This window comes from Parambassis ranga, chromosome 17 (genome assembly GCF_900634625.1).
Source record: "Parambassis ranga chromosome 17, fParRan2.1, whole genome shotgun sequence".
Classification (NCBI taxonomy): Eukaryota; Metazoa; Chordata; class Actinopteri; family Ambassidae; genus Parambassis; species Parambassis ranga.
In genome coordinates this window covers 3,363,111-3,389,218 of record NC_041037.1, presented here as the reverse complement: position 1 = coordinate 3,389,218, position 26,108 = coordinate 3,363,111, and the positions used below count along the sequence as shown (strand labels likewise).

The 26,108-nt window shown below is 43.0% G+C and overlaps 1 protein-coding gene across 1 annotated transcript in view; it reads right to left on the bottom strand.

The window, feature by feature from the left end:
• The window catches only part of LOC114449324 (receptor-type tyrosine-protein phosphatase mu), a 149,579-nt gene that overhangs the window by 42,982 nt on the left and 80,489 nt on the right, over positions 1 to 26,108 (bottom strand). Inside the window, exons 10-16 of the mRNA XM_028426882.1 lie at positions 24,578 to 24,779; positions 24,054 to 24,156; positions 14,440 to 14,713; positions 12,180 to 12,216; positions 11,462 to 11,536; positions 8,936 to 9,071; positions 7,146 to 7,175 (exon numbers count right to left, since the gene is read on the bottom strand). Coding sequence (XP_028282683.1) covers positions 7,146 to 7,175; positions 8,936 to 9,071; positions 11,462 to 11,536; positions 12,180 to 12,216; positions 14,440 to 14,713; positions 24,054 to 24,156; positions 24,578 to 24,779 — 857 coding nt within the window. The remainder of the gene's footprint in view (positions 1 to 7,145; positions 7,176 to 8,935; positions 9,072 to 11,461; positions 11,537 to 12,179; positions 12,217 to 14,439; positions 14,714 to 24,053; positions 24,157 to 24,577; positions 24,780 to 26,108) is intronic.

Here is a 26,108-nt window from a genome sequence, read left to right as displayed (position 1 = left end):
GCCCCACAAATGTATGAGGACATATAAGGTCATATAAAAAAACACATCACATTATCACTCTGATGAGTTAACCTTCTTAGAGCTACACAGAAGCTGCACTACATAAGAAGCTAGAGTGGGAGCACATTGTAGCAGCAGCCACATCTGAAGCCTGGTGCTGCTCTGTAGCTGGAGGGGAGCGAGCGGTGTAAAAATTAACTATGGCAGCCCTCACACTGATCCTCGCACTTTGTTACTCTCTGCATGACCCCTCTGCCTATTTGAATTGCAGTCTCTCTCACGGACAACTGCCGTCTAATGATGCACTCCTGCTGCTTTGTTTTCGCAAATCTCTTCTGTTTATTCTATTTCGCCGCTGTCTCATGCCATATGGCAACAGGCCCCTGCTGCCTTCAAACAGTCGTTTGCTCTGAAGGCCGCAACGTGATGCTAATAGTGGATCCGTTCTTCAGAAAGCAAAGTGACAAAGTAGTGACATTTCTGTCAGCCAGACTCACTTTTTTTTGTCTTTAATCTGCAATTAGAGCTGGGAACAAAATGGCAATCTTCTCTCTTTTTTTTCTGTTATTGCTTCATATCGTTATAAGGAGGAAGAGAGGAGAGGGGAGGAGAGGGGAGGAGGGGGGAGCCACATGCGCCCCAGGCAAAATCCAGACTGATTCGGCACTGCGTGCACTCATGGAGAAGACAATTAAGAAGAACTATAATCCAGGTTTTAATACTGTATCACTGTTCTTATTTCTGCGTCTGCTAAGTCTTGGATTTCCTCTTTCCTGCCCCGTGTAACAGCTGAAGCGAGAGCGCTGAAGATAAACGAGGCAGCACAGGCACCGGTGCCAAAATGAGGAAAGCACCAGCAATACTGGGATGTTTGCAAGGCACCGTGGGTGTTAGATGAAGATTAATTGGCACGCTATTCTCTCCTCATTTGTAAGTAGGGAAAATTTAATGATAGATGGCTATATTACAGAGACTGATATGCTGGGAGAGGATGTGCATGGTGTGTGTTCATGAATGCGAGCATTTATTATATCCGTGGATAGTTAGCGTAAAGCTGCACATGGGAAGATTTGGCAAAAATATTTACGGTGTGAAGGCCTGCCCGATAATAAAATCACCAATATCTCTGTTCTGCTTATATGGAGGGCAATGAGACAAACAAAGGTGTTTGTAGAAGTAAAAGCCGGAACAAACACAACAGGTAACTATATTAGGCGTCTCTCATTAAGAGAGATTGTCTGCAGTTCAGTGCACCGCAGACCTGGCAGATCCAGGATCTAAGTGAGCAGAGCTCCCAACTCCACGACTTCGGTTACAACAAAAAGGAAGCTGCACGGATCGTGCGTCTGCACATGTTTGCCAGAACGTCTGTTCTGTGGGAGGTGATGCTGCTACAACTTCTAAAACAAGAGCTTCAAAACCTCAAGCTCAGCATGGTGGGCCTTATTTCAGCACCGGAGCAGCCTAAACCTTGTGACACTGGGACAAAGAAGCCTTCATTAAACCATCCACACACGTCCACGGTTCATGTGTGTGTATGTGTGTTAGTTGACTGACACCCAGCTGGGAGGGGCAACAGAAGCATCTTTGATTAACCCAGTGGGGGCATTTCAGTAGTTGTTTGTGCTGTGTCTTATTTAAAACTTCTCTCCACCCGCACCATCTACCATGAGGTTGTTTATCATCATTTCACCCTGGTATAGAAGCACAAAGAAGCTATTTCTGAATGAAGAATATTTACCCGATTTTCACCTTCATTAATTGTGTAAAAAGATTTGATTTTTCAAACAAACGGGTGTCCTTCATGTCTTTTGATCCTTGCTGCTTGTCTATTCAAACACAGAAATCAGCTGCATTAAAAAACAGCCATGACACCAACACAAACACATGCAGAGTGGTGCAAGGATGGAGTTAGCGTTATTCTGGATGCCCAAACAAAAACAAATTTTGGCTGTTGAATTCTGTTTCTAAAGGCTACAAACAGCAGCTCAACCAGAAACTTAATGTTCCGCTCTAAATTCTTTTAGTGGTGGGTGTACGTTCTGTGGCACTCAATCTATAAACACGTCCTGCTCCCATTAAAAAAAGAGAGATTATTTTTTAATCCCATGAATACCTTACTTTAACTACAACGTAACTTAACATTTTTCTGACAATGTCACAGCATTTGGGCATCATCAGAGGTCCTCCATCTATTTTTGTAACCCACTGTGTTCTGTACTACAGGGTCATGGCGGGGCTGGAGTCTATCCCAGCTGTCAATGGGCCGACCAGCTATCCATGGCTAACAGACAGATAACCAACACACTCATACTCACACCTATGGCCAATTTGAAGTCCCAAGTTAAGCTAACATAAGAGTCTGTGTGTGAGAAAACCTCAAATTAACAATAAAATCTCATTGTATCTTATACATTTATACCTAAAAGTTAAAATACACGAGTGAAATTCTACTTTCTTGTCCTCTCTCTCTCTCTCTCTCTCTCTCTTTCTTTTTGTGGTCATGACGAACCAGGAATTTCCATTACAAACTTAAGAATGGCTGCACTTTTGAAAAGTCCAGCATGTCTTTTGTACCATCCTTCAGCGCGACCCATTTACCTCCCAGAAAGAAAACAAAATGATCCATTTCCATTCTTGCAGAGATTCAAAATGCACTCGAGTAAAACCTAAATCTGTTTTTAGCTGAGACCATGGACTCATTATAAAATGCTTAAACTCTGACTCACATGAGATTATACAGGTGTGCCAATAAAGCTGTACATAGAACTAAAAACTGTCTCTACATTGCATTTCCACCTGCAGACAGACGCTGTGTAAGTGACATCCCGCTTTAAAACATATCCACTTAAAGTGCATCACTCCGTGCACGGCACCCCTTCAGCCTGCTCGCGGTGCTCTTCCTCCTTCCCCTCCCTCATCAACATGCACCGCTTGTAGGTGCAAAACTCTGCAGGGCTTGTACCAATTAATGTGATTCTTGCTGCATGTTCAGCTTGTAAGGTTTAATGAAGATGTTTGCCCTGAGCACATTGTGTTATACAGTGTACATTTAGCAGGCCTCCTATTCTAACGCTCAGTGCGGTGGAGACGATTATGAGAAATGAATAACTATGATGATTGGCACAGTAAGCCTCTACATGTGTTCTAATGAAGAGGAAACTAAACAGTTATTAAACAAATCAGCAGTGTCTGACTGTTGATGGCAGCAGAGGCAGTAGCATGAAGGTCTGCTCACCGCTCGGGCTATTCAATACATGTACACCTTAAGTAATTTATGATGTAAGTGGCTACCTGCCAGATGGAAATGGACCACATGTCACTCTTGTATGAAATTGCTTTTTATGAGCTGATACAATAAAACATCAGGTAGAAAAAAAACATGCTGAGCAACAATATTTATAGACTGAATGCATTAATGACTGCACGGTGTAAACACAAATTGTTATAGGTTCACTTGAATATAATCACAACAGGATAGAAAAATCAACATGTGAGGCAGGGACATTAAAGTACCTCCAGATAGCACCAGACTTCAGCTCATATATGCAGACAGAGAGCAACATGTGAGGGTAGATGTACTGTAACAGCGTGATGCCGTCCAACATGTCTACTTACTGAAGAAATTACTTTATTTGGCACTAAAAATCTTACATGTGGTCATCAGAACTGTGTCAACAGAGACTGTCATGTGTATCAGTAGAGGAGCTTGTTTAAGGAGAAAAAGGGACTAAAAGACATAAACTGAAGGAAACATGCACATTCTACACCAATGTAAGCAGCTCTTGTGCAGCTCCTGCTTTAAAGCAGCATCCTTATGATGGCTCGGTATCACAGGAAACACATGTGTGTCTAAATTCACCTGACCCTTTTACCTTGTTAATGATTATTTTTATGTAGTATTTGGATTTGTTTCTACACATATTAGTTTTCTATTGACTTAACAACGGTCCGGCTGATCAGGAACTGAAGGAGCCAATCAGTCTGCAGCTCCATAAGTCATCTGACCCGGGAACTAATGGCGATTGGCTGGCCGATAAAGGCCGGTGTGATGCAGGGATACAGATGTGGCAGAGATCTACAGTCACATCACATACCTGAGGAGTACAAGACTGGCCTGACATATCAGGCAGAAAGTGACACATAAGTATGTTTTTGCTTAACTTGCCTGATGGATGAATTCAGCTCTCGTGGGACTAAAGACCCAATCGCCCTGTGCCAATTGATCTCTGCTGTCCGCAGCAGCAGCAGGCGCGGCAGGCGCCGCGGCCACCTGATTAAAGAACGGTCATATATTTGATCACACATGTAACCGCATGCCTAATGAGCAGTCTGACTGATGTTGTGTTGTGCGTGTTGCCACCTCTGGCAATATACCTAAAGTGCATATTTTGGCGACTGCAGGACGTTCTCATGCCTTTAAAAGACTTTGATGAATGCATGAGAGCATTAATGGCTTTCATCAATCACAGAGGTGCTGTGAGCTCGTGGCCGGCTGTCATCAGAGCCGCTGATGAACTTCAGGGAATGCTCCAGAGAAGAGCGTCTTAAAAAAATGCCCGCTGTAATTAATCTGACAATATAAAGTCTGAGCATGTGCAACATATTAGTTACATATTTGCTGATCAGAAGATTAAACACCCTCCATACACAGCACCTGATGGCGAGGTGCAAGATTTTCAGATTTTGCTTCAACACCTGAAAATGTAAATGAGGGTTCTCCTTCCAATAATTAGCTGACATGAACCCGCTCTGTTTCATTCCAGCTTCTCATATGACATGAGACGCTGTAGATAGGCAGAGGACGGGATGACTGCAGGTTCTCTCTCTCTCTGCCATTACATGTTAAACTCAATACACCAGATAATTATTTGCTCTCAGTGTAAACTATTAAAATAGTGTATAACAGTCTTCCATGTGTAACTTGTTTAAACATACACCTGGCAGTGCCGAGCATACAGGAAATGTGGAAAGTTTCACAATAAAGGCTCAGAATATTTATCATTTATTTATTTTTTGCTAGTGTTTTTTTTTTTTTTTTTTTTTTTGTTTTAAGCAATAATGAGTGATAATCATGATGATCATGGTTACGACCTAGACCATGGAGGTTCTAGTGAAAGGACGTATTTTAACCAAAGTTTTAGATTCAGGTTTAGGAAACCTAACCAAGTACTTTTATCGATTAAAGGCATAAACAAACACACCACAGGGAGTGAAAACAACAGCATTTCTATAGAAATAATCTACACATCTATACACTTTTGTCTGCCTATTCACCCGTGAGCATCCAACACCAACGACACACTGCAACATAAAGATGAAGAAGCTAAGACTGCAACATAAAGATTTCCCACATTTAAACCTTGACATGGTGTCCATTTACTTTTGGTCACATACTGTATACACACTGGGTTGGTAGGCTGTTTGTTAAAAGACAGATTTTTTTGCTTTCTGATTTGTTTTGCTCTTATTTATTTATTCCCTCATTCTACCATCGCAGCACGTTTCCTCGGGGGGGTCATTAATCCGTCATCTCCAGCGACTGTACATCATGTTGTTATCTTGACAGCTTTGGAGAGGTTTCAGTCAGTCTGTCTCTTCATCCTTTTCTTTCACCAAACCCACAACTCATTCTGACAAGAGACTATAGAAGGATAATAAGGTCGTATATGTTTGCAGTGACACTGTAAAGCCTTATCTGCTCAAACAGAGCCTGAATATTCTGATCTGTGTAATCTGAAACCTGCCAATCAATGAACGCCTTCAAGGTTAATATTCCTCTTGAATTACAGAATAAATAACGGACTAACTCGCACACTCCTCCTCTTCCATACACCAACGTTAACACACTGTATGTAACAAAAGAAAAATTACTAGAGCTACAACAACAACAGTCCCTTCCTGCTCGGCGTGGCCACTGAGCGTGCTCAGCTCTGAATACACCCCTTCTCTAAGTCATCGGGGCCTTTCCATTCAAGACGGCTGTGATATAATATGAGTGACACGTGCAGTATTCAGAGTAGTATTATCTCCAGGTGTATTCTGAGATGTTCTTTGATGTGAGGCAGCCTTCTTTCTCTTCTCTGATCACAGTCATCTCAAGACAGATTAGTCGGCATCCATCACAAAGGAAGCCTATGAACTACATCGGGGAAAGGCAGAGCTGCAGAATAAGCTTCTTTACCATTCAGAGGGCGAAATCATCTCTTACATTAAGAGAGCGCCGTGTCCGTTTGTTGTTTTATGATGTTGAATAGAAAACACATCAGCTTGTTTGGTAGCAAACATCTCGTCAGTTAAAGACACAACTCCACCGTCACCAGAGGATCGATGGGATGGACGTGCAAGAACCCAAAAAACAAAACATGCTGGAAAAGAGAGAGAGAGAGAGAGAGAGAGAGGAAAAAAGCGTGGTGTGATGGAGCGGGTGGAGCAGGGGCAGAGAGACAGTCCACCACATGCACATGGAGCCAAACTGACATGCTTACATTCTCTGTGTAATAAATAGGGTTAATCCTCGGTTGAGTTATTGATTGCATTTCATCAGTGTATACAGAAAATATGCGAGCTACTTCATTAAAGCTCTGTGCACAGCTGAGGCATGGATGCACGGTGATAGGCACTTCAAATAAAATCCAGCTTTGACAAGTCAGAGATGAAATCATCGGAGGCAAATGAAAAATTCACACTCAGTAAAAATGCAGTAGTTGTTGGATTGATTCCCCCCCCCCTCCATCATAACATGAGTTTGGCACTCGTACGATTATTAAGGCAGTTTAGTTCATCATTTGATAAACAAACTCCTTAAATAAACTGAAGCAGAAATGATGTCAGTGGCAGGCCGGGTTGGCGGGGGTGTAGCTGCTGCTGTCTGTCTGTCTGTCTGCTTTTTTTTTTTGTCAGAAGTGGTGCCAATGTGACATACAGTGTGATGTGGTCGTCGCGTGGAGATGCGGCGGAGTGGCGTCCTCCATCTCTCCTCCGGCAGAGATTACAGTTGGGCCTCTGTAATAGCTCTGGGCAGGAGGAGGAGGAGGAGGAGGAGGAGGAGGAGGAGGATGACATGGCTCTGTGCATGCATGCATGGGAAACAGTGTGTGTGGGTGAGAAGCATGGCACTAACATTACACAAAGTGGTTACTTACAGGTAGTAAGTGTAGGAGTGATAGGTTCTTCTGCCGAGTGGGGTGGTGGTAGGATTTAAGCAGTGGAGGAGGAGGAGGGGGTGGGGGGGTGGGGATGGAATGAAAAGGAAAGAAAAAGTAAAAATATATTAATGTTTGAAAAAAGAGAAGAAATGAACAAAATCAGATAATGGTGGCATACGTGGAGGTAAACTAGTGATCGTGAGGGCAGAGGTGATCGCTTGGAGTCGTGTCATGCTTTGTAAAGGGGAGTCTCAGTACAATAGAGACGTGTTAACCCTCTGAATCCTGAGCAGCTCCTTCCACTACATTTTAATACTCATGTGGGCTCATTTATAAAAAAAAACAAACAAACTTATATTGGTGGTAAAGAGAACTCGAACACTTGAAACATCTTTTGTGCAGGCTTACAAAGGTTTGAATAGAAAGTTTTCTGATGATTATTTTACAAAAAAATCCATTTCTATGTACCAAATAATCATAAGACACTGTAGTTGAATTTTGAATCCCTCTACAAACCAGATATTTACTCTTTTTTTTTGCACTTTAACGTTTTGTTTTTTGTCATGTGACTGGCTAATGGCTGACTGGGCTCATTTTTATACACGCATAAGGAATTAGTGACACCTTGTTATATCTTCTGATGGACCTGACATGTCACACACAATACAGTGTGTCGGCTATGCATGCATTTCTGATCTGCTTTTGGGTTTCAGAGGGTTAAATTGACACTGAGGCTGTCACTACCCCCCCCCCCCCCCCCATCCCTCCAACACATATTTTTAATACACCTATAAGAATGATCGTATCTGACCTCTGAGGTGGAAGCCTAATGAGCGATCTGCATGTCTAAACACAGCTCTGATTCCCTGTTGGTAACAATAAATTACAGCAGATTCAACCAATGAAGCCATCTCCATCTCTGCTTTGATTAAGGCTTAATTGAAAACAATTCCATTACTGCGAGCTGATTTTCACACCCACCCACTGATTGCTGTGCTGCACAGACAGGCCCCACTGTAGAAAATCAAGTATCTTATATTACAGTCGAAAAATAAACACGGAACTCAGTGATTGTATTAGTGCACAGTATCTACGACTTTTCCGCTCGGCTACATCTACTTGCTCCACTCTGCCGACCTTTACACTTTAATTCAAGACATGCAGTTTGATGTTAAAGAACAATTTCACTAGGCGATGCTTTTGTATCGCATGAAACCAGCGTCAGTGTCCACCGAAGAATTCCCTGCAGACATTGTGTTATTTCAAACCCCACTGTGGACAGAAGGAGGCTGCTGTTTGCTGAGCTTTAGCTCCTCTGATTGCTGGGATATGTACAGAAGACCTCTCTCCAGTATGGGGTCCAGGGCTAATGTAAACTTAGCCTTCATCTAAGCGACCATCCGCTTTCCTTCTGAGCCTTTCATCATATTTTCTTTCTTATCTCCTCCTCCCTGCCTCCCTCCATAGTAAAGGACTCGAAAACATTCTTTCTATTCCCATTCCAACGCCGCTGAAGCGCTGCACATTTGTTTGAGGGTGCCGTAGAAAGGGATTAATTTTTCATGGCACACTGTATCTCATGGCTGTAAACAGCCTTAATGGGGCGTATCAACATAATCAAATTAATTATTTACCACAACGCTGACAATGCTACAGTTTGAGAGAGAAATATACGAAGTGATAAAACAGGAAATACATATTTGAGAGCAGTCTGCGAGTGAGTTCAGCCTCTGGCACAAATCTTAGACAGTATTTCAATGAGTAAAAAGTGTGGGGGGGAAGCTTACCTTTTCTTCATGAGGAGCACCACTCCTAAGAAGATGATGACGAAGAGGAGGATGCCAGCGATGACCCCGGCGATCTTCACCGTGTGGTCAGTCTGTTTCTCCGGCTCCACTGCATCCGGTTTGTGAGTGGCCGCTCCTACAAACACATTGTGAGATGTTAGTATCAACAAAAAAAAGGATTTCCACCCAATTGGGCTTCTTTTAAATATTTTTAGAAAATATTCCAGTTTTCATTTTATGCAAAAAGCAAATGTCATTTGATTAAATTCAATAAAAACGGCAGTGTCCTCCCCCTCAATTATCAGTTTGCTTAAAAATGATCGAGCGGCATCAATGATGACGGTCATTGTTCCACTGGCAACATAAACTCCTACTGGTCAGCGGAGTGAAGAGTTCAACCAATCTACATTAACATAAACATCAGCCACATGTTTTCATCATTTCCATTAACGGAACACTGTGCTGTTCTGTCTGAACTGAATCGCTGTGTGACGAAGTAATAATTACTTGTTCATTCAACTGATGAACATAAATCATTTCATGTTAAAGAGAAACGTTTGATAGACCTACACTCATCTCCCTGTGTGTGTGTGTGTGTGTGTGTGTGTGTGTGTGTGTGAGAACCTGCCTGCATAATTTTACAGTAAGTTTGATTCTAGTGTTTGGTTAATCACATTTCTGTTGGTATTAAATACATCTTTTTCCGTTTTCCGTGACGCCTTGATCAGGAAGGCTTGGCCAGTCTATACTGTTGCCTGATTGCACTCTCTTTGTGCAACTTTGTTTAGTTATTTAGTGCAGCAGCAAAGTGACATGTTCTTATGACGTGTTTTTTCCTGCATATTGCAGTCTGACGATTAAGATTCTAGGGAGGTTGTGATTTGGGCTGTTTTTTTTTTTTCAGATTGGGCAGGTTTTACGTTCAGTTTGGGCTGGAAACTGTCAGATCTGGCAACCCTGTCTGCAGCCAGCTAACGAGGTAGCCTGCTAGGTGGCATGTATGTACCAGCTATAAGTGTGATAAGGCATAAAAGGATGATCAACTAGCAACAGCTAGCACATTGGCTAAGTCGATGTTGTCGCTAGTTGGTGGTTTAACTACTTGACAGTAATTGATTGACGAAAAGCAATTTGAAGAATGTCTGTACTCATTACCAGCTAGCATTTTGGCTAAGGAGCCCTGGAAATACTACAGCAGACTCATGAGCCAAATAATGAATTGAACCCCTTTGCTGTTGGCGGAGTAAAAATCTCTATATTCAGAACAGCCTTATTGATTTGACCTAGTGTAGGGCTGACATTGATTAATCAATACACTGATATTCCATGGACCGCTTGCTGGGAGTAGGGTGCTTGTTCTGAAAAGTAAGTCTTGAAGCCTCCACCTTCAGTTCTGTGCTTAGTGGACATCAGCACTCTGTGGATCAAGCTGCACTGAGACAGATAAGTGCGCACCATCTTTACCCATGGTTAATCACATTTGAGGCAAATGGTTGCTGTGCTGGGAAAAAAAATGTGAGGATGCAGGGTGGGAAAGATAATACCCGAGAAGATAAAAATGCCTGAAATAACCAAAACATTAAATATCAGCCAGGATGGAGATAGCTAACAATGAGAAGCACAAAGGGAGAGGGAAGGGGGGAGAAGCAGCTTGTTTTAACAGCATCTGCTACTTGGGAAGTGATAAGAGGCACTCTGAGGAAGCCATCGTCGCTGGAATCACAACTGTCCACCTGAACAACACCATTATTCCTTGTCACTGGAGGTAAATTTAGAATGATGAATTGTTATGTCAAACAAATCTTTTAGAGGGCGCTTCCTGCTCTCTTCAGAATTGCCATTTTCTGTCCCTATCAAAAAGGTAAATATCCATCCCTGGCTGGGTTTGACATATTGTTCTTGCTCTGGCATGCTGTTATCAACAGCCATCAACTGCTTTTACTTCAGGCAGGAGGATTTTAAGACTGGTGACACCGTCACGTCTGGGCTGATGGAGCTGATTTTACCTCAATATATTGTTACAGGCTAATCTTACAGAAATGCTGTCACAAATCCCTATATTAAGCTGTATGTTCTTAGGGTTTCTGCCTGGGAAAGCCACAACACAAAGAGAATGTGAACAGTTACACTTCAGCCTCCTTTTTTTTTTTGGTTTTGTTTACAGTTGTCAGAGCTGCAACACCAACCCTGCTTAATCTCCCAGAAATAATGAGAAATATTCATGAAAGGGGATTAACTCCTGTCAAAAAATCTCTCAACATTGACACATCAAATGACAATCGCACCTCAAACGGGGGCTTTCATGTCCCACTAATTCTGAGAAGATGAAGGTAGGTGTCTGCAAGTCTTTGATTCTGATCGTAATGATTCTATGCAAATAGCAAGACAATAAACACAAATCGCACACATGCAACAATTCACAGGTTTTGTTGTTTCTGTTGAATATGGCCGCCACAAGAAAAACAACAACAACACACACACACAAAGTGCTGTGAGTCAGTCAGAAAGCTGCTGTTCGGGTCTGACCTGTTAGTTGGTTGTCACCGGCCGCTGGGGCGATGCGGATGTAGGGGGTCGTGAGCTGAGTCACGAGTATGGCAGCTGAGTATAGAGTCAGTGGATCCAGGACGGCATGCAGTAAAGAGAGAGAGAGAGAGAGAGAGAGAGAGGCCACACTGAAGCTGAAAACAGCCGCACCAACTGTTCCCAACATCATGCAAACACACAGATTTCACACTTTGTTCCACCAAGTTAGCGAAACTCAGGTTAATACCACTGCGAGTGCGCTTCAACATATCCCTCCAGGTGATAAACTGCCTCTGTGACCCGTGCAAACTTTCACTATCTGACTTCGGCCTATCGAGCCGTGTAGATGGAGACATCTGGAAGAAATCTATAGCCGAGCCGCGTGCAAACTGCACAATATACGAGACTGGCAGGGCATGTGACAGGACCTCCCACGGCCCAGAACGGAGTGTGACTACGGCTCCCTCTGGCCTTATCAATTCTGCTCCCGGATCAATGGCGCTTAGACTTCATCACCCTTAATGTGTGGAGCAGGACGTTCGGGGCAGCATAGCTAAGTACCTACAGACCTCAGCAAGCACACAGTGACGAAAAAACACATGTTCATGATCAATACATCGACCGGATTCATGTGAAAACTATATAATACCTACAGAAACATGCTATTGGGGTTAGTTTTCAGAATTCACAGGCAGCACTAACACTCACACAGTCCTACCTTTGGTGGCGACTCGAACGCAGTCAATTTTGGTTTCCTGTGCAAACACATCAATAAAAAGGATTATTAAGAAACACAGACACACAAAGACACACTCTTACAATCTGAGTTACAACAAAACCAGCGTGGCCGGGCGCCATGCCGACCCCTATCATCTGTTGAGCTCAATGACTGTGACACAAAACGCAGTTAAGCGAGAGGGCCCGCAGCACAGATTAGCGGCGCTGAGCTGCCGATTCGTCAGCCAGCAGCGATCTGTCGGCAGCTTGTGGCTCAAGGTGGTCAGCCACTGTGGAGGAACCAGAGCTCTGTGACAAGCTACAGCAAGCAACAGCAGCCCAGCGTGCAGGGGCTCCATAGTGACACATCAGGAAGACTTTCTGAATATGGAACAGAGTTTCAGCTCTGACAACAGCCTTCACAAAAAAAACAAACTATGTTCTGGCTAAAATGAACTCAGACAGGAACATGGAGGCAATGAGTAACACACAAAAGACATGAGTCCCTGTGTTTGTCCGGGGCGAGCTGTGCAGAGAGGCCATGAGATGCAGGATGAAGACAGCGGCCATGTGACCCCTGGTGCATGTGTGTTCCCAGCCCTGCAGCTTTTAAGCTGTCAGATGGTCCTTTTCATTAAAAGCAACATTACAAGAAGTCAGGCTTTTTTTTATTGGAACAGAAGGCGAAAATATTCAAGGTACTGGTGGCGAGCACCTTCTCTAAGTGCTAATTTAAAAAAAGGCCCAAACACACCGATGGATGTTAATTAAGGCTTGCAGAGCTGTGTATAGACAGTGAAGGCTGCATAAAAGAGAGAGCATTTGGTCACTGTGAATCAAAACACCGCCTGTAAAAATAATGTCAGCCATGCCTCCATCACTCAGACAGAGCCTTATGCTGTGTCAACACACGCGCTTCTTATTCTCTGTGAGTGCGGCATGGTTTCAGACTGCTCTGCTCTCAGGAGCTAACTTGCTAATTGTATTCAGTCCTGCCTCACATGTTTATTTGTTTCCCCTCCTTGAAGACATGCTGGTGTTTCTCAAGGAGGCTGTTTGCGGTGATTCTCATTCAGGACCACAATCGGCGGGGCTCTTGAAGCCTCCATTGAGCTGTCTGCTGTGGCTCCACGGAGGGGGGGCCCTGCCAAGTGCCACTTGATGACAAAGGCTCCGACCTGTGCGATTGGTAATCCCATTGCTGCTCCCTGCCTTCCACACTTAACGACTGTCTCTCTGTAAACGCCGCTGATCAGAGGCTTGTCTGGCATTTGGCGTAAGGTTCCATTGGAAAAGGCAGGAGAACAGGGTTGCAGTAATGGAGGAGGAGAGCGTGTCACAGCACAGAGCTGTGACCCTGCTGTTCAGACTGTGGACAATGAGCAATGCACTGCATCCATCTGAGGCCTGTAGTATTGGTTATTGTCTTAGATACTCTCTGATCTTTCCAGGTTTGGGTTTCCAGTTTTACATTGAGGATCTCAAAATGTTTGACATTGGCTCTCCCTCTGCTGGCTCTGTCCTGGGATCTCCTCCCATGCTCATCAGCTGACTGAGGAGCATGCCACTTTACTCCGAGCTTCTTGACCTACCTACTGCTCTGCTCCTGTAGTGTACATTGCGATCTAATTCTGTGGTAACTACTCAAAGCTTGTGACCATCGACAGTGGTTGGTAGGTAGACTGATCCATTTACACCACAACACTTGCATGTGTCTACATGTGTCTACAGTACATTACTACTCCCAAGGATAACAGTTTTTTTAAGGTTCTGCCAAACTGCAGATAACTAGTCTGAAAGCTCAAAGCATGCATTAAATAAAATATATAAAATAAATGAATCATTTGTCTGCATCCTTATTTAAAAAGCCTTTTTGAAAGACGGCCATGTTTATTAACCATTTCTTCTCAGTGGTTTCTTCAACATGGATGTGTTTTTATTAGTTAAATATTTTCTATACTTGGATTTCCTGGCCAATAACCTAAATTTAGTTTCAAATCATGTGTTCAAATTAGTTTGATTTTCTTTGTTTATATATGATTAAATCACAAACTGATCCCTTCTTTTACTTATACTAATCTAATTATCATGTTGCAAAGCTGAACACACACACAGTGACATGTACTGACACAGGCACATATTAAGGAAATATTTCACTACAGTGAATGTAATGATCTCTTTACCAGAAAAACTTTCCAAAAGTTGTCCTGCAGTTAGATTAGTCTAAAAACAAATCAGAGTAAAATTAAACTGGCACCCACCCCGTTGGCTGTGCTGACAGCCTGGTAATAAATGCTGTAGCTCTTCTGTGGCAGCAGAGGGGCATTCCAGTAACCGTTGTAGGTCTTGTTGTCCCCCACAGTGAAGGGCTGGGGCGAGTGGATGCCGGCGGCTGGGAACTGAGCAGTGAAGTAGTACTGTGAATTCAGAAGCGTGGCGTTCTGGAAGTGAATGGGAACCGGGTAGCAGCGCAAGATTTCCGCTGTGCCTCGTGCTCTGCGTGGACGTTCCTCCTCCACCACCACCTGGTACGCACTGCAAACACAAAATAACATGAACACGCTCCAATGGGACGAGCAAGATCCTGCACAAAGCTATTGGCAAGTTCTGCATTTTTTCGTTTTGCCAGAAGATTTTACAACGTGTGAAAATGTTTCTTTATGAATGGCTACAAATCTCACAGAAAGAATAAAGCACTTCTACAGGCTCAACTTTTCTCATAAGTCACAGGCTCAGGCATAACTGTAAAAATAACTAGCCAAAACGTTAAAGTTAAAGATTAGGATGAAATGAATACATATGTGATTATATATATGCCCAATATAGTTGCATAACTGTACATGTTTCATCACACCAAAATGTCAGAAATAACAGCAACCAGAGGAAACACATGGCCATGTTAAGGGCTGATATGTTGTGTGCACCAGGCAAAGCAACCTCCTGTACACCCCCAAGGGTCCTGCACCTGTGCTTAGAGGGAAGTAAAATAAAATGGAGATGTTTATAAAGCACATAATAGCCTTTAAATGGAGCTTTGAGAGGTTGGGTATGGGGTAATTCAAGCTACATGTTTAAAGCTAGCTTGGCAGTAACTGTGCATTGTGTTTAAGTGACCTTAATTTATTAATTAATTATGAACAAAACTGTGGTTGTAAATGTCCTTCATTCTTAAAATGATAAAATAAGAAGTCCACAAAAACAAATAACTTTTAAATCTAGGTTAGCTGGATAAACTCAAAAACACAGCCCCAGAAATATGAGCGGTGACACAGACAGGGCCTGATGTTATTTGCTTTTTCATTATTCAGCAACTGAAAAGGTTAACGGCTCTTTCCATTTCCTCTGCATCCCTGTGTTAAGCTCGATCAAAACTGCAGCCCTCTGTGCCTCTGACAGAGATGACATTGTCTCTGAGCCGGTCACTTAGCTGGAGGGGGAGACTGACTGACTGTCTTATAGACGTTCATGTTAGTATGCATCACACATCCACCTGGTAAATCTATTGAGTCGCTGAGTGACAAAGAGTCTGTTTACAGCTGCCATGGAGAATAACCAGCCATGATTGGGAAGCAGTTTTTTTTTTTTTAAAAAAAAGGAGCCACAGAAACATGTCGTTACTGCAGAATAGGGTGCAGAGTTACTGTATACTGCTCCAGGAATGAACGAAGAGTACTCGGCTGAACCACCGTGGAACACTGCTCTAAGGTGCGTGTCCTTGTTTTGTTTGTATTGTCCATGCTGACAATCATGCTAGTTATTCCACAGAACATCGGTGGCAACAGCAGACAAAGAGAAAGAAAAAACAGCAGAAGCATGGATGCAAACATTTAATAATACAGCTTTAGAAATGTCTGCAAACAGGGAGTGCATTCACTTTGTTTGCTGAAGGTCAAGGATACTTCCTGGGTGGTATTAGATACAGTCAGGTAAAGTTTGATGGGGTTAAAAAAATGGGGGATTGGATTTTGTGACTATAAGCGGTATAGATGGCAGATTTCACAAGCATAATTTTAAAGGCTGAGGCCATTTTTACATAGACGTCTATAGGGATTGATTTACTTTTGGAGCCAGCCCCTAGAGCCCGTGGGTGGAACTGCAGTTTTCTGTTTTACTGCTAAGCGTCAGCCTCCAGGACAGCGACATGAAGCCAGAAAATAAAGACTCAAAGGTGAGCCAATCCCCATGGACTCCTGCGTTAAAGTGTTAAACATGTTTACAGCCTGGTACTAAAAATGTTTAATAACCGGATTTAATCGTACAAGGAAATTATATAAATAATAGTTATGGGTATGATCGGCTTGAGTGACAGGTAGGAGCATCCTGCTTCCAGGGCTGCCCGCCTGCCTCAGCTCCACCATCTTTGCCTGTTTCAGGAGACAGTGATGCTGCCAACATGGCGACAGTCGGAGCCGCCCACAGAGACCTATTGGTGACATCACTGACTCCCCATGCATAGTTACATACACTGCCTAATGTCCATTTCTCATCCCTGAGGGTTCCAGCTTGATGAAACTAACTGCAGATAAGTTAGCTGTGATGATGTACAAACACACACCTAACATAGACAAGTGTTCTCTTCCATCTTCAGATACAAAACCTTCCGATAATAATATACAAGACACTATAGAAACCAATTAAGCTTATTATTGGAGCTTTACAGTACAGACATATAATGAAGAAGGAGCACACATGATCACGGACAGAATGCCACCTCATAATAAGAGTCTTTCTTCATAACCACTCATTCATTTCGTTTATTTGTCCTATTCTGCCGTGCCATATAAAAAATGAGAGTGGGAGCAGGCTGGCAGGAGCCTGGGTGACCCTGAACGTTTTCCCTCCGCTCACATTATTACAACAACAAGTAGATAAACATATCTTTGTTAAAACATCTGCACTGTAGTGGCTGCACTCTTGAGCTGCATGGCCGCGGTACAAACTGCCCTGGAGATGATCAATTGTTCCCGGCGGTTGGTATGGGATGATTAAGTATCCCCTTGTGTGTACAGCATGTGCTCTTTAACCCTATAGTTTATCATAAGGTGCTTGCAGTGTCATTAGAAAACCCCCCATTTTTGCTCTTGGTGGGTGTGTCCCAATTCCTCAGAGCTCTCCTATTTAGCGCTGGGTTGGGAGGTGATGAAATATTTAATCCTGCTGAGAGTCTGCAGCAGAAAGCAGCCTTTAATTACTGTCCCCTATTGAGAGCAGAGGTCAGAGGTCAGGTGGATACGGTACACTGGAGCCACTTAAGTAGCTGCACAGCAGCGGAAAAATAAATGATTAGGCTGCATGGCAGCGCCGGACTAAACACTGTAGATCTGCTGTAAAGGGACGTTCAATATTATATCTGCTGTCAATCATGTGACTCATCAGGTGTGATGGATGAAAACTACCTATATTTTAAGATAATCTATGTTTTTATTTACATTATCACCTCCAGTAATGGAGATGGTGATAGTCTGCCCATATTAATACTTTAAATTCCAAATCAATCTGCAGATAGTGAAATAAAAACAAAGGTCTTATGACATCATATCATAAGACCCCCCCACCCTCCCAGGGGGGCAGCTTATGATATGATGATGTGGCTGTGCTATGACTTAATGACAGACACTGTATGAGTAGAAGTGGCTTCGTTTCCTCAGGCAAAATATCGAGTGCCAAAGGCTACGAGGCTCTAAGGGTAAGAGAGCTCCTGTAATGTGGAAATCTGAACTCACTGCTCCTCTTCCACACAGAACCTGACGCCGGCCTCGCAATACATTCGCAATTTAATAAAAATGTTTCGTTCATCTCTGTAAGTGATGGAGATAATCATACCTGTTTTACTGCCTCAAGTGTTTTTTTTCCTGTTGCTGCGTATATAAAATATTTAAAGCAGTGTTTGAAAAACACACATCAGCCGCTTCCTAATTGCAAAACTGACTCATGAGTTTCATGCTGGTGATAAAATTGCAATAATTTACTGGGTTTTTTTTGTTGATGTTGTTGTTTTTTTAAATCTGTAATTACTGCTGGCATGTTAATACGCCCTTGAGCAGCTGACACCTTGTCACCTCACGCTCAGTTCACAATTTACATGATGAGTCATTTTGACAGACCAGAGTCATTTAGCTATTTTCTTGATTTAACATGACACGAATGAGCAATGAGAAAACAACACAACTGCAGATGAACAACAATGGCTCTGATAGCAAGAACAAAGAAAATCCTTCTGTAGCTAATGTTTTCTTTTGATCTGATACCAGTCAGGGGAACGGAAAGATGCTCATACGGGCGATGGAGGGAGCATTCAGATCATTTACTGAAGTGAAAGCAGTGCTGCATTCAAAACATACCTCAAGTGTAATATTGATATATTATCAGATCACTGGATTAGGGCTGCAACAAACAAGTATTTTGAAACTCGCCAATTGTTTTTGCAATTATTCGAGTCATCGGATCACACGTAAATGTCATAGTTTTCCCATATACGGCTGCAGCTAATAGCTACTTCGCTAGTGGGCGCCTGTGTGTGTGTGTGTGTCGCCCGGGTTTCAAACCCAGGGCCTCTTGCACCCAAAACGCTGATCATCCCGCTCTGTGGCTCCCATCACCAATGAGTCATAGAATACTAAAGTAGTTGTCGATGTATTTTGCCCTCAAATATTACTCGAGTACTATTCAATAAAAATAATAATAAATAAAATAATAATAAAATTCTGTAGTACGGAGGAATTCAAACACCACAATATAATCAGTAAAATAACAAAGTGTGGTAGTTTGCACATTTGCATTTGCACCCATTCTGTTACAATCTGTAACCTAAGCCTGTGGCTAGCATGGGTGTTAGCATTCTAAACAAAGGAACAGCATGCTATTGCCATCACAGCATTAGCCTAAGTATTATAACTGATGCCTTATTGTACACAGTAACCAGTATTTGCAGACTAATCGTGACAACACACACAAGCTAATGTTGCTAGCTGCTGGTGTGTTTTTTTTGCACAGTACAATAGTCTACATCTTGCTGCATTCAGGTGACTTGTCATGCATGCGGTGCCACCATGGTGTGCATATTTGGGAGCTTTTGTCTTGACATTGCTCAAATTAAAGTCTTCCCACTCAGCATGTTGTCTTTCCTGTAAGAGCTTCACAGACGTTCACTGCCCTGCTGAGTGCGTGGGATGGCTGGCACCCAAGCTGAGATGCTATACAGTAGCCTATACAGTGTTTTAATTGCAGTAGTCCCAAAATCCTAAAAATGCAAAACCAGATATCACATTTCAAAGATTGTTTTGACAGAGGTAGCACACACCCAGGAGTCGTACAGGGATTATGATCGCATGCTTACTTTGGCTCTTAATGTGACTAGCATGGGTAAAATATGAGTGATGCCATGAGGAACATGTATGTAAATATGACAAAATGCTGTCATGGATTGATGAAGGCGGCAGTGTTACATGTCTGGAAGGGGGCTTAAAAAATACCAAATACACCGAGTAAACACTTGAATGTTTCTAGAGAAGAGGACTCACTGCAGTTTGATCTACTACACAGATTAGACAATAACATAAGAAGCATCTTGGAAAACAAAATGGTTGATTTTGAAAAGAATCCGCACCTCTCCCTGAGCAGAAGGAGGAGAATAATGGCAGAAGCTGTTAGAGGTGGTGGTGGTCTGGCAGAGGGTCCGGCGGGGCAGACCTGTATTCCTGCTGCAGCAGCAGCAGCAGCGCAGCAACCTGAGCTGACACCAATTAGGCCTCCTCCAGCCTCGCTTGCCCGATAGATTTCAGCTCAGCCGCCGTGTGACGCCAACCAATTATGGCGGATTGACTCGGAATCGACTGGATTGTGACCTGAAACTCAGATTTATTTTTCATGTGGGCTGATAGAGGGAGAACTCCAGGCTGTTTGAGCAGATGAGGTGAGGGGAAGCATTTCAATCACTGCCTCTCACTCTCTCACTCTCTCTCTCTCTCTCTCGCTCTCTAATGCTAATCGGCTGGCTCTGTATGTCTATATGTCTGATTTAAGAGTGGTGCTAAGTAACACACTCCTCCTGACCCAGCATCCTGCCTCTGTCTTCCTACACTTTATATTTCCCTGGTGTCCGTGAAGCTATAAAGCAAACAAATTAGGAGGTGCCATAGATTACATGTGCCATTAAATCGTAAAAAGCAGTGAGTTGTGTCACGTTTAGGCACAGCTATTAGCGTTCGCTATGCTGTGATCAAAGAAAGTTAGTGCTTATTTTTAGGACTGTAGAAAATCACTTAACTGATTTCAGCCCATGGTTAAGTATATTTAATCTGATGCTAAAGGGTAGAAAGTACACTGGAACTGGCTTTCTTCAACATGCCTCTGAAACTGTTGTGTATTTTGTAGGTCTCTCTCTCTCTCTCTCTCTCTGTGTGTGTGTTTGTTCGTATGAGCTTGCTCAAGGCAAAGGTTATGGCAGAAAGCGAGAGAAGGGCTGATTTAGTGGTGTGAATGATAAGGAAAGCATCTCAAATCATTTATTTCTTGCAGAGGCATGTAAACAGCTATTTTGATGTTACGGAGTGAGGAGGCGTATTCTGGCCCTGACGAGGGGGGCCCCAATGCAAACATTAGTTTAACACGACATGACTGATAGACAGTTCACTAATCCTCTTAAAGGAACAGTGTCCCCTCTGGTAAAAATTGTTCCCGGCTACGCGTGTCCTCCTCAGAGATTAGAAGCAAATTCCAAGTTGGAAATGTTATACCGATTAGCAATTACATAAATATTACACTGCCTCGGCAGTGACAACGTCTGCCCGGATCTATCAGAAACATGATTTGACTGCAGGATGCTGAAGTGAAGCGGACATTCGTCGTCTGTTTTTGCCTTCTTCTATCTTGTGATCTCCCTCTTCCTGTATTACAGCAAAACATCTGCTGTAGGAAACTCTCCAGCTCTATTACCTCCTAAACCCAATCAACATGCAAGATTGCGTTATCGAATCATGCTCCACGCTGCTCTGCTCTGTAGTGCTGCAGATCAGCGCTCTCCCTCGTCAAATCCCCCTTTCATAGGAGGCTTTAAAACTGATTTCATAAAGTGTTCGATTTCAAAATGAGACTCCCATCACTCTAGAAAAGTACGGCTACTCAAAATTAAGTCAGACTATAGTGTGAAATTTAAGTCCTTTGTTAACAACAACAGTGATTTGAGGCCTCCTTGCTTTCCAGGTGAACATTTTTGAGGATCTCTGTAAACTAAAAGAGTCTAAAGATGATTGTATTTCTTTAAGCTAGGAAGATTTAGACATTTATCATTATTGGATAGACAGCAGATCCCAACAGGCCGCCCCAAATTCTGGCCCTCTGAATAGAAAGTACTTTATAGTCACCTTAAATTTTTAAAGGCATCATGTGTCACTTGAAAAACACCTTCAAAAGGCTCAGCAGCATCCCCCCTCGGCCCTGCATCATAATCTCTCCCGCTTGATGCCCCCTCTGCTGCCGCCACCATCTTTCTTTTGCAATTCCTATTTTTCAAGACACCGGGTGCACACAGAAAAAAAACACACTGGCCTTCACGTCTGGTGAGATTTAAGGGAAGCACGTAGGTGAGGAAAGAGACGTGTACCTGAGGACCTCTAAAGTTTAGACGTGTGGGAAAGCTTTGCTGTGATCAAAGGATGCCTCAATTAGTTCTGAGGTGTATTTGTGCCATGTACTGAACTCCGCTGATGGATTTTTTTAATGGATTATCTTGAGACTCATTAAAAATATATGATAAATGAAGCAAAACACAGGATTTTCTCTGCATTTAATAATTCACCAACAGTGATTGTGCCCCTATTTAAACGTATTCAGCGACAATCAGTTTGTTTAAGACATTACGGCGCAGTCAAACAGAGTGAGTGTCTCAAACTGACGTCTCTGAAGACAAATCCCATCCCTTCCTGTGGCGTGGCATGCCTTCCAATGGTAAACAAAGAGGAGCCCAGCATGCAAATGAATGGAAGCTCCGATTCACGACACTCTGTTGATTATAATTAGAGGTTTGTAATTACTCTGCTGAAAGAATGGCAGCCGGTGCACGGGCCTTCTGAATGGTACCTGGGAGAAAATTAAAACGCCATCACTCTGTCTTTGCTGCTCAGGCCTCTGCGTTTGGCTGTGGAGGCATTAATCTGGGCAGCTGCGCATACGGTAAACATGAGCTGACAAGCCTGACTAAAGATCTCCAGGCTGTAATCTTTAAAGGACTCAGATGAGTTGATAGTGTAAAATTGAGTTTTACAGCAAGCCCAAGTGTTTATCCATCTTCTTGTGAAGAAGGTAAGCCACTCTCTCAGGGTCTCGCTGGCTGAAAGCACAATATGTCAAAAGGCTAAGAGCATGAATGAGTGTTAACTCATAAATAGATCCTTTTTTTTTTTTTAATGGTCAATTCACTACGCATTACTTACTCCTTCCATAAGCCTAGGAAGGGTGAGGGTATCCTCTAATGCTCCTAAGGATTTCACCCCAGCTTCATACTGCCCTCTGTGTTTCCACGTGAAATGTATTATTTATGTTTGATTCATAATACAAACCACCAATATATACACAATAACATCTGGGCAAAGAAACAAGAAGAGATGCCAAAAACTGCAGAACCTTCAACAGCCACCTGAGGCTGAGTTCATGTAAGAGACAGCTACACAGCAGCATCTTCACAAAATCCACTCTTTAAAGGTAGGGTAGGAGATTTTGAAAACTCAGTGAGAGTCAGCCAGATTGGCGCGCATTACCTGAAGACCCACATGTTAGTGTCATGTTAGTCCCAATTGCTTATACACCAGTGAGTACACTGGAGGCTATGCGGGTAAAGTGCCTTGCCCAAGGACACACAACAGGGACTAGGGAGGAGTTGGGATCAAACCACCAACCTTCCAGTTATTGGACAACCCTGCTCTACCACTGAGCCACTGCTGCCCACAACCAACAACCAGCCAAAACTCACGCAGAATCCACCCGGAGGATTGGCTGATGTTTTTAGTGTTTTATATCTTCCACAGACGATTAATATTCTTCATTTTAATGCGAAACTGCCGAACTAATTGGTTGCTATTGGATTGTAAAGAGAAGTTACACTAATTTAACAAAAAGTGCATCAGAATGAAATCTCCTACCCTACCTTTAAGGGGCAAAGGTTTAGCTTAGTAAAAATTTAACATGAACAGTCTAGGTGTCAATCTTTGTACCAAATTAATGCCAGTCAATGTGAAAATAACAAAGGTGAGCTGTGTGTTTATTCATTTCATCTGGGAAATAGTACAGTACAGTATAAGTGTAGTGTGTCTTCAGCTTTTTTCAAAGGTGGTTAAGCACGTTGAGCATCACTGTTCATCACTACACTACAGCTTCCAGTGCTAGGTAAGCTAACAAACAACTGAAACCAACAAAAAGATGATCAGGTAAGATCTGTCAGAAGCCTGCAGCGGCCTTTGTAAACCAAACAGCACAGCATTACAGCAGCTGCACCGCTTTCTTAATAATGACGAAGCAGCAACAAACAGGCAACATTCCTACACTCCCCCAGAAGCCCGTGGTAGCTCAGGGTGGGCAGCGTGCTACATGAAAGACAGGGAAGAGATCCTGAAGCTAGCCTTGGCTGCAGCCGGCTTTGTTCTCATCTTCAAAGGGTACGTTTCTTTTTCGCAGGATCAAAATCCACAAACAAATAAAAACTCAGATACGTAGAGTAAGGTAGCAAATCCCCTGGAAACGTTCCTTCACGGTGGGGCGGTGATAAACAGCAGCTCTTTGATAATTCTTTGTTGTTGTTGATGGTGTTTCTTGGTGTTGTAATGTGCTGTTTTGTTGTGTTTACACTCAGCTGTGCTGTCTGTGTGTGACTGTGAGGGCCTACCTGACGGGCGCCCCCCTGCTCTGGGCGGGTTTGAGCAGCACGGTGACGGTGCTGTCCGTCTGGTTCAGGGAGGTCTCCTGGTCATATGCCGGCATGGAGGGAGCTGAGGAGAAGCAGAGAGGATTCACAAGACCGAAACAACTGTCATCTAGGAATCAAATAGTTTTCCTCAGTGATATTTATCTGTCTAGAACGTTTTGATGACAGTTAAATATGCAGATTAAGAGATTTATTTCTAATACATGGGTGAAATTGCTTACTAGCCTCGTAGTCATCATCTACATTAATCCCAGTGTATGTAATCTAAAAGCATAATTTCTATACAGTGCAGGAAATCCTGCTAAATGTATCAGGCTCTGGTGGTAATTTATATTCATATTGTGAGAGGATTTACCTTTCAAGGCAGAAGTAAAAAGCAGTTCTGTCTAACTTTGGAGGTTAGCTTTCGCACATTTGGACATAAAGCCCTCCAGCTGCATTTAAGTGCTGCACTACTGATTCCCTGTGCAGTTGACCCTGCTGACCTGAAATCTTGGTGGTGAACTGGGTGATGACAGGGGGGCCGTAGCCCTTGGCCGTACTGGCGCGCAGGGTGAAGGAGTACGTGGAGCCCGGGTAGAGGCCTGTGAACATGTGAGTGGTCTCGTTGCCCAGCTTCACTACCTTCCCACTCTGGTTGGAGAGATCCAGCTCGGGGTCAAAGGAGCTCACCGCCTTGTAGGAGATCTAGGAGAGGACAGAGAGAGGATGAATATTCTCAGAGTGGCCTCTGGTGCTCGGCTCTGTTCAGTAAAGGGGGAGGATTTATATTCATGCGATGAGAACGTTTTGTGTGTGCGAGGCATCCAAGCGGCTCAGACAGCAAAAGCATTTAGTGTACTTATTGTGTGGAGGTTTTGTATCCCACTCATGGTGTGTGTTATCACATCCTTCCAGTCTCTTCTCCCTCTGCACTGCTCAGTAAGGCTAAGAAGCCACGAAGCAATTTTGAAAGTCTTAAACTGTCTTTCTGCTCTTTCGTGCCCTTGACTTAACCATGCACTTCTATATGTATGTATATGTTTACATATATGATACTGTAAACATTCAAGCATGCAAAATCCAAAAGATGTGTGTTCCCCTGATGTATCGGACCAAATGCAAAACAGTCCTGAAGCCTAAGGTCTCTGACTTCACATCCACAAGGTTTTATGCTTATTTCCTAAATTAGTGAGGTACAAAGGGACTATGGAGTCAGGCTGTCTCATTACAGGGGTTAGATTTAACTGTAAAAAGCAGAGGTACGTCGTTTTAAGCCAAAGCTGATGTAAGCTTGTGGTTTCAAGGAGAGAGCAAATACACTTAATGTATTCCTTCTCCATTAATAAACACGGGCCGCTCTGGAGGGAAGCATTAAGGTGAGTGTTTTTGCTAATATCCATTTTGAATAACTGTAAAGTCCCACTTTAAGAAAATGCTTCTGCTCGTAAAGGAAAACCTCCATTATAATTCCAATTAAGGAACACAAAGGGAGTTTAGAGTGCTGCATAATTTGTGTCCATCAAGTTTTGAAATGCGCCGAGGCCCTTCTCGTTTAGTCTTTGTCTGCGAAACGAGTCCACGATGCCAAATCCTATATCATAACATTTCAGAGGGGGGGTGGGGGGGGGGGGGTCTGAAACGACTTGTCAACACTGGGCACATGGACAGGTTTTTATAACCCTAATGGAACTGATGGGGAAAATAATAGGAAATATTTGAGCAAATTAACTTGGGCTGATTCGACCTGATGTATTAAATCACATAAACGTCATATTTATGCTAATACAAATCATTTCCTGCACCGTTATTTGTCAAACTCTTAAGGAAAGGTAGCCATCGATGAAAAACAATGTCGTAAAATGAAATGAAAGGAAAGGAAATGCACCTGAACTCGGATCGTTTTAAATTATCTGAATGGTTTAGATGATTTAAAATGCCTGCAGCTTTTACAAGTGATATAAAACAACAGAAAGCACAGAGTCCAAATTAAACAGCATATGTAGTGGGAGAGCCAGGCAACCTGCTGTGTCGGCC